We start from the raw sequence: 8694 nt of genomic DNA on the forward strand, positions 1-8694 counted from the left end.
ATATATTCCTATGTTGATAAAGAATGGAAACATTATTAATGCAACCATAATACATTAATGTTCAAAATATGATTACAGCGCATGCCGTGGCTATGACTTTGTCCTACTGCTATGTTTTATTGTCTTCCACACCAATTTAATTTCTTTTTCCACTATTCATACACAATCTCATAAAAAATTTAAAACATTCAAAATAACAAATTAATTTTTTTTAAACCTGATTTCAGCATAAGAGGAAATGAAATTATATACTACTTACTCTAATATTTCAATCCAACCTAACATCCCATTTATTATATTTTTAAAACACCACATATATGATTAATATAATTAAATAATCTCATTTTGCAAGATAAAAAAAAATAATAGAACCAATAATGGAGTAAATAATTTTTGTGCTTTTTTTTTGAAAAAAATAATAATGGAGTAAATAAAATTTATTATTAAAAAAAAGGCGTTGGGGGAATAAATTGAAGCAACTAGCCTTAGCTGACTAAGAAGGGACGCGCATTATTTTTGCAAGCTGGAGCTTCTCTGTTCTCCCTATATGTCTTCAATTCACCTCTTTCTTTACTCGTGAAAATTTGTTTGTCCGCTTCCCTCTCATGAATCTTCCCTCCGCCATTACTCCCACCGCAATGCCGCCGTACTCGCGGCGGCTCTGTCCCTCTATGTTGTTCCTCTCAGCCCTCCTTCTCTCCCTTCTAGCCTCCCAGTTCCACAATGCCTCCGCCGGAGTGAACGACATTGTCAGGGATGCCAACGCGCTTAGCTTCGAGAACGCCGGTCTCCGGCAAGCCTACATTGCCCTGCAAGCATGGAAAAGAGCCATTTACTCAGATCCATTCAACTTCACTGCCAACTGGAGGGGCCCACGAGTTTGTTCATACCAGGGAGTGTTCTGCGCGCCTTCTCTCAACGATTCCTCTATCAGAGTGGTGGCGGGGATCGACCTCAACCACGCTGACATCGCCGGTTACTTGCCTGAGGAGCTTGGTTTGCTGACTGATCTTGCTCTGTTCCACATTAACTCGAACAGGTTCTGTGGTGTGGTTCCCAAGAGCTTCAAGAGATTGAAGCTTCTTTTCGAGCTGGATTTGAGCAACAATAGATTCGTCGGGGGTTTTCCTAACGTGGTACTCTCGTTGCCTACTTTGAAATTCTTGGATCTTAGGTTTAATGAATTTGAGGGGCCTGTTCCGACCCAGATTTTTGACAAGGATTTGGATGCCATTTTCTTGAATGATAACCGGTTCCGGTTGGGCATTCCCAAGAACCTGGGGAATTCGCCGGTTTCTGTTCTTGTTCTGGCGAATAATAATCTTGGCGGATGCATTCCCAGTAGCATTGGGAAGATGGCCAAGACTTTGAACGAGCTGATTTTGATGAATGATAATTTGACGGGATGTTTGCCGGCGGAGATCGGGTTGTTGAAGGAGCTGACGGTGTTTGACGTTAGCTTCAATAGTTTACAAGGGTCGCTGCCATCGGAGATCAGCCGTATGAAGAGCCTGGAGCAGCTGAATGTGGCGCATAATCGCCTCACGGGGGAGGTGCCCAGTGGCATTTGCCAGCTGCCGCGGCTGGAGAACTTCACTTACTCGTATAATTATTTCACCAAGGAGGCGCCGCAATGCAGTAGGTTCGGTGGGCGGGAGAATTGTATTTCTGGGAAGAGCGATCAGAGGTCTGCTAAGGAGTGTGCTTCGGAAGCAGCCAAGCCGTTTGATTGTAGCAAATTTAGGTGTGGAGGGTCTCCTTCGGTGCCCGGCAAGAGGCGGCCACCGGTTGGCCAAAAGCCGCCGTCTCCGAAGCCGTCGCATGGACCCAGACCACGTTTTAAATTTCCTCCTCCGCCTACGTCCAAATCTTCGCCGTCTACTAGGTCACACCCTCCACCTCCGACTGCTCATCAAGTCTCCACTCCACCTCCGCCTACCCATGAAATCTCTCCGGTGACTCGGCTTCCTCCACCACCACCACAGCATGAGCCACCGCCGCCACCTTATGTATATCCATCACCACCGCCTCCTCCACCTTCACCATCTCCTCCGCCGCCGCCACCACCCTCACCGCCTCCGCCGCCGCCACCTTACATTTATCCATCACCACCTCCACCTTCTCCATCCCCACCACCACCACCACCACCGTACGTGTATTCCTCACCGCCACCACCTCCCCCGTCTCCTCCACCACCACCACCTTCCCCGCCCCCACCATACGTGTATTCATCCCCACCACCACCCCCACCACCTTCTCCTCCACCACCATACGTATATTCATCACCACCTCCACCGCCGCATTCTCCACCACCACCATACGTGTATTCATCACCACCGCCCCCACCGCCTTCTCCTCCACCACCTTCCCCACCACCACCATACGTATATTCATCCCCACCTCCACCGCCGCCTTCTCCCCCACCTCCGTATGTGTATCCATCCCCGCCACCGCCTCCTTATGTATATTCATCCCCTCCGCCACCCTCTCCCTCCCCGCCACCACCATACGTCTACACATCACCACCACCACCTTCACCGTCCCCACCTCCACCTTATGTATACCAATCCCCACCACCACCTTCGCCCTCCCCACCACCTCCATATGTATACTCATCGCCGCCGCCGCCACCTTACCTCTACTCCTCCCCACCTCCACCTCCACATGTACATTCACCACCGCCGCCACCCCCATCAGTTGGTTGTGAACTACCACCTCCCTCGCCATCACCTCCACCTCCGTATAAATATTCGTCTCCGCCCCCTCCCACACACTCGCCTCCCCCACCTAATTATAAGTACTCCTCTCCCCCACCTCCCTCTCCATCGCCCCCACCTCCTTATAAATATTCGTCTCCGCCCCCTCCCACACACTCGCCTCCTCCACCTTACAAGTACTCATCTCCACCACCTCCCCAAGAAAACATACCACTTCCTCCCATAAGAGGAGTTTCCTACGCATCTCCGCCACCCCCTCCCATCCCATACTACTAATCTTTCTCAACTCGAGTTACCATCTTACTTCCACGGCTGTGAAAATCTACAATAGGGATTGAGAAGGAAACAGAGGCAATTCTTTACCTCCTGTAAAGTTGGCGTAATTCTTCTGATAAGCCATGATTTCATTTCCAGGCGCCGCTTCTTTACGTTCAGCATAGTTAGTTTCTTTTTCCGAAACATCTTGGGGTTTTTTTTCTTTATTCTTTCCCTATATAATATTGCATCATTTGTTAATTTTTGTGTCATTGTATTGTGTATAATTTCAAATTTATATACTTCAGTCATCCATTTGACATATTTGCAAGCATTGTCTTCCCTTTAAACAGAATCATCTTTTCGTGTGTGTATGTTTCAATCCAACTCGATTCTTCTACTTGTTCCTACAGAGTCTTTACCATTTGATGATAATCTACTTGTCCTGATTCATTAAAGAATTGCTGATGAATCTATCCCATAATCATTGTCTTCAATTTGGAGGTTTCAAGATTACATTTTTACATCTCGATCCGGCCATGATAAGAACAGAAGAGAGCTACTTTTCTTAGTAGCTAGCTAGCTCACAGTTGTGGGACAAATCACATGTTCTTTTGTAACAACATGGTACGACCACTTTAACAGAATGGACCATCTAAAAACAGGTCATCTGTTGTTGTCTATGCCATAACTTGTATCTACATAATGGATGCATGTTTTTCTAGGTAGGGCTAATGCATATGTTTGTATGTGCATCATGTGACACCCCTACCAATTATTCTCAACCCGAACCGGGAAATCCCAAAATTTTGGTTTGAATCGGTTTACCTCGTCTTTATCCCGAATTTTCAATTTAGTTCAAACCGGTTCGCCTCGTCCCACTTTTTAGAATCCTTCTCCTCGTCCGGGTTCAAATCAAGTCGATTTTCACAAAAGCTAAAATTACTAAATTTTCGAATACATGCGGTACTTAAATATGAAAAAAAAATGTGGATAAAGAACATGCTTGAAATATCAGCACCAACCCCTAATTCCAAGAATTCAACTCGACAGGTAACTCGAATCCGCATATTATAACAAATTTCTACATATATACGTTAAACATACCGCAAATCCTCCTCACAATCAGGCATAAACATGCCATTATTCTCATCTTCAGTTAAAAAATCCCTGCACACAAGTGTTCTCTTCTAGCCCAAAAACGACAAACTTCAAACCATCTACTTCCAATAAATATTGGATCCAAAAAAAAAAAAAAAATCGGTCCTAACCATCTTCATTACCGTTTTAAACAATAGCATTACACATCTTTCTACATCTAATAAATCCAAGAGATATACAGAAGAGGTATGTGCAAAGCGAGACATGTTCATGAATACAGGATATATACGTCACTTTTCCTCTTTTTCATCTGTTGTGTTCGCGTCTGGTTTTCGGGGGATCATCCAAAACGTATTACGACGCAAGATATGTCATCTTTGCTTTTTCTTGCCAATGCTTGGGAAGTTAAATGCTTAGCAGCTGCTTGAGGATCCTTGATGTGCTTTATCATGTCCACTGCTTCTTGATTGCTGATCACCTGTCCAATGAAATTGACTCAAAGAATGGTATACATCACACATACTTATTGGCACATTTCAATCCATCATTTGCTACTCTAGATGCAATGATAATTATGATGGAGTTGAGATGATTCTTTCCAAATCAAATCTTCTCACCCAAGCACAACCTAAGTGTTTCCAGACACACATAAGAAATAGCTAGGATGCTAATAACGGATATTCATTCTATATTCAACCACCCAATCCAGTCAAAATAAAAGTGAGAAACTAAAATAACTCAAAAACCATGTTTTAAAAAACACAAGGATAACTAACTGAGATAGCTCAATTTGAATTGAGGCCAGATGGGTTTAGGTATGGACTTGGAGACCTAATTTCCTTCCAATTTCTTTTAGATACGAATCTTCGAAGAAAAGGAAATCCATGGGATGCATACCTATTATTGGGTATAAAAAATTTTCACTCAATTCTCAAGAACCACCCATTTAATATTTTCAAATCAAATACCATTAACACCATTATAAACATCAACATCTATCTAGACAAGCCTTCGCATTTTATGCATTCAATTGATCTAACTTAAATACCAGTAAACTCAGTTATGATATACAACCAAGTTACCATGCCACTAACTTACTTTACATCGTTATAGAAAGGAAAACGGGAAGGAACTCGTACCCCCATTGAAGCTTCAGCTGTAAGATTCTACACTGACAATTTACAAAAGAGTAAAATTCGCCATGGCAACAGTATAAAACTGACCTTCCACAAACCATCACTTGCCAGTATAACAAACTGTGTGCTTGTGTCAATCCGTACTGGGCGTATATCAGGCTCTGAACTCAAATGGGCTTTAAGGTTTTCATCTCCAAAAGCACGTGCCACTGCAAGTTGGCCATTAACTCGAGCCACATCTCCTGAAATCAGGAGTCAAAATTTCATGCAATGGCATCAACTCCCAAATCCACATCATAATACTCATAAATCTACCATTCATTAAAGCATATAAAAAGTTATTGAAAAGTACCCAATACGAACCTCTATATCAAATAGTTGATGAAAACTCGTTGTTACACATTTTTATAAATTGAATATAACAACCCAAGGGTCCTGTTGCGATCACCGTGCCGTGCCATTCAGTGAGATCCACTCGATGGCAGAAATAACTGTTGATTGCAACAATAAAATAATTACCTGGAAGATTTGTCACAAAGCCACCTTGCTTCTCAATCCTTCTCCTCTCACTATGCGGCTCATGGTCTACGGTCAGTTGATCAGCAATTCCATTCTTGCACAGGACAGCTCTCGAATCACCAATATTTGCCACCCATAAATCTTTTCCATCAATAACAATTGCAGTTACTGCTGTAGAGCCACCGGGACCAAATTCCATTGAGTTCTCTAGTATAACTTTATCAGTCGAGAGATAAGCATTTTTAATGGCCGTATGAGGGTCTTCCCAAAAATTGGGCTGCACAAGTAAACTAGTAATATTTCATCGAAAACTTGAAAGATGATATAAATGAGGTGTGTAAGAAGAATTTTCCATGATAAAATAGAACTTCCTGATCCACAAAGTGCTATAAAAGGATAGTCTAAAAATTAAAAAGCCAACGACTAAATAAAGTAGCAAAGTTATCAGGGTTTTATTATTTAGACAGAACATCTCCTTCACACAGTGAGATGGAAATTACGAGCAAGTGCCTCACAATCCATGAAAGATATCTGTACTCCAAAAAATCAAACAGCTTGAAATGTATAGTGCAACACACCACTTAAGCAGTAAACAAGCCCATCCCCATAAAACCATGATTAGCACCTCAAACATTTTTTTAGATTCTTGTTTATATAAGTATTTTATGCCACTCGTCTAGATGATAATGTAGATTTGACTGGCAAATATAGTGATGAGTATTCCTCCAAGGATGCAAAGGAAGCAAACCATTATTTACGTGGATCAATCATAAGCCTCTGTATATGTAATGAGACATACTATACTTAAACACACACTACTTTCTCTAGGAAAATTACATTAAAATATACAATACTACATCAGCTACAACCATGCTAATCGAACTTGTAAACGTGCCTAGCCTCTAACTTCTACTTTGTTAAAGACACAAATTTCTGTGACCATTTGAATTCTCCAACAATTTTGACACCTTTAAAGGTGCATTGGATTGCTTGGCCATTTTTAAAAGATCCTAAAATAAAGGGTGATTATCTAACCATCAATATCCTATTATCGAGTGTTTTACCATTCCTCGCAACCCATATCCAACAGCCATAAATCCAAGAACTTTACAACATTAATATGCCCTCAACTCCAGTTAACCTCATTCCCACATATTATACCCACAAGCAACATTGATCACCGAATCGAATCTTTTACATCATTGATCATCCTGAAAGAATATCAAATTCCATGTATTGTTAATACCAGATTGAAAACATACCTCTTCAAGAATGTTGTTGAAGAGCTTATCCTTCAGATAGCTGGGGACACGATCTCCAAGATGTCCGTCAAAAATTGCAAACAAACCGAGCACATGCCCTTTCTTTTTCTGATACTCGGCCACATGGTAGTCCTCCATGTTATGACCAGATTGCCCTTCCACCAAGTGAAATCCATGTGACACCTTATTAATACACAATGATGACTTAAATTTGCTCTTTCCTTTCCCGGTGTCGGGTGAAGATCCATCTAAACAAGCAACTTTCTACAAAAAAAACATTACTAATTAAATTAGACTTTAAACAAGGGATTCCATCAAGAAATGTTCGTGCAGCATAACCTTGTTATTGCTGCCATAAGAAAAGGGAAACAAAACCAGAGTCTTTAAAACTATATTAAGGTACCACAGTTTTTTTTAAAAACAATTTGTTACTCTTTAGAAATGAACTAAAGTAAAAACCGCATTTTCTGGCTTCTTATTTGTGGCTCCACATTTCAACTTCTTTTAAGCGCTTTCCAAAGTTAAAAAACACCTATCCAAACATCAATATTAAATCTACTATCCTTATTTTTTAAAAAGAAAGAAAATTTACTCCTCTGATGATACTTTACCCTCGTATCTCATACTTGATGCATAGAACCTAGGCTTATATTGAAATAAAAATAAAATCAAAACCCCACATCCCATGAAATGAAAAGGACGAAAACAAATGAAGTAAAATTAACCATTCCAAATGATTTGCACCTGTTCGCTCAGTATCAGTGTATATTTCACTAAATTTCACGTAAAACAACTGAAATCAAGAAAAAATACCTTGATCGTGCCCAGAAGACTGAAGCCTCCAGAAGGGCCACTTTTCCCCATCCTCCAAATTGCGAAGCAATAAATATTAAATATATACAAGCATACCAATGAAACCCAGAGAAACAGGCAGGTTCTTTGATTAAAAAACGAAGGTAAATTTTAAAAGAAGGCTGCTAATTTCCTGAGAGAGATTTGCAAACAAAAAAAAAAGAGCCTTCTCCGTGTGGTACGTATGAAAGGCGAGTGGTTTCGTCCAGGGCCGGTTGTATTTCAAGAAAATTCTCTGATATTTCTTGGTCCCATGTAATTTGTTCATTGGCAGCACAAATTTTTCCTTTCCTAATTGTAATAATAATAATGATAATATATTAATATTATTATTTATAGTAATTGTGGGAGGTGCGTTGACTTCTTCAAGTCAAACCTGAAAACGCTTGGGTTTCGAATATGACCTCAAGCTTTTTAGAAATTTATTTTCAGTCCCTATAGTTTTGAAAAGTTTCCGATTAGGTTACAGCTGCTGAAATTAATTTGTTGAGAGAAGCATAATATGTTATGGTTAGACTAGCATCTTCCACCCAATGCATGCATTTACATAAATTTTTTATGTGATTAATTTTCATGTTATTTTTAAAAGTCACATTATAAATTGGATAATCAAAAGTTTAAGATTTATAACTATCTAATCGAAACCTTAAAAAAATATCTAATTTAAAAATTTAAAAATACAAACAAAAATAACGAATGTCATTTTGGTAAATAAGACCGTTCTAAAAAAAAGACCATATAAAATGACTGATTTATCTAATAATAAAAAGAAGATAACTTTTCTTTTCTTTTTTTTTTTTTTGTAAAATAATAACTGCACACTCTCAGTTGTTCGTATCCATTCAGTTGAAG

General features: G+C 40.2%; 2 protein-coding genes across 2 annotated transcripts; one reads left to right on the top strand and one right to left on the bottom strand.

Moving 5' to 3' along the window:
* The first annotated feature begins 487 nt into the window (after positions 1–487).
* On the top strand, positions 488–3374 carry LOC140890597 (uncharacterized). Its single transcript, XM_073298502.1, has one exon. It carries the CDS (start codon positions 606–608, stop codon positions 2991–2993), a length of 2388 nt encoding a protein of 795 aa, XP_073154603.1. The 5' UTR covers positions 488–605; the 3' UTR covers positions 2994–3374.
* A 693-nt stretch (positions 3375–4067) lies between these two features.
* LOC140886254 (probable protein phosphatase 2C 44) lies at positions 4068–8117 on the bottom strand. The gene is made up of 5 exons (XM_073292778.1): positions 7804–8117; positions 6991–7254; positions 5729–6005; positions 5297–5451; positions 4068–4551 (listed from the first exon to the last, which is right to left on the bottom strand). Exons 1-5 carry the CDS (start codon positions 7852–7854, stop codon positions 4414–4416), a joined length of 885 nt encoding a protein of 294 aa, XP_073148879.1. The 5' UTR covers positions 7855–8117; the 3' UTR covers positions 4068–4413.
* Positions 8118–8694: the final 577 nt, after the last annotated feature.

This window comes from Henckelia pumila, chromosome 3 (assembly GCF_033568475.1).
Source record: "Henckelia pumila isolate YLH828 chromosome 3, ASM3356847v2, whole genome shotgun sequence".
NCBI lineage: Eukaryota > Viridiplantae > Streptophyta > Magnoliopsida > Lamiales > Gesneriaceae > Henckelia > Henckelia pumila.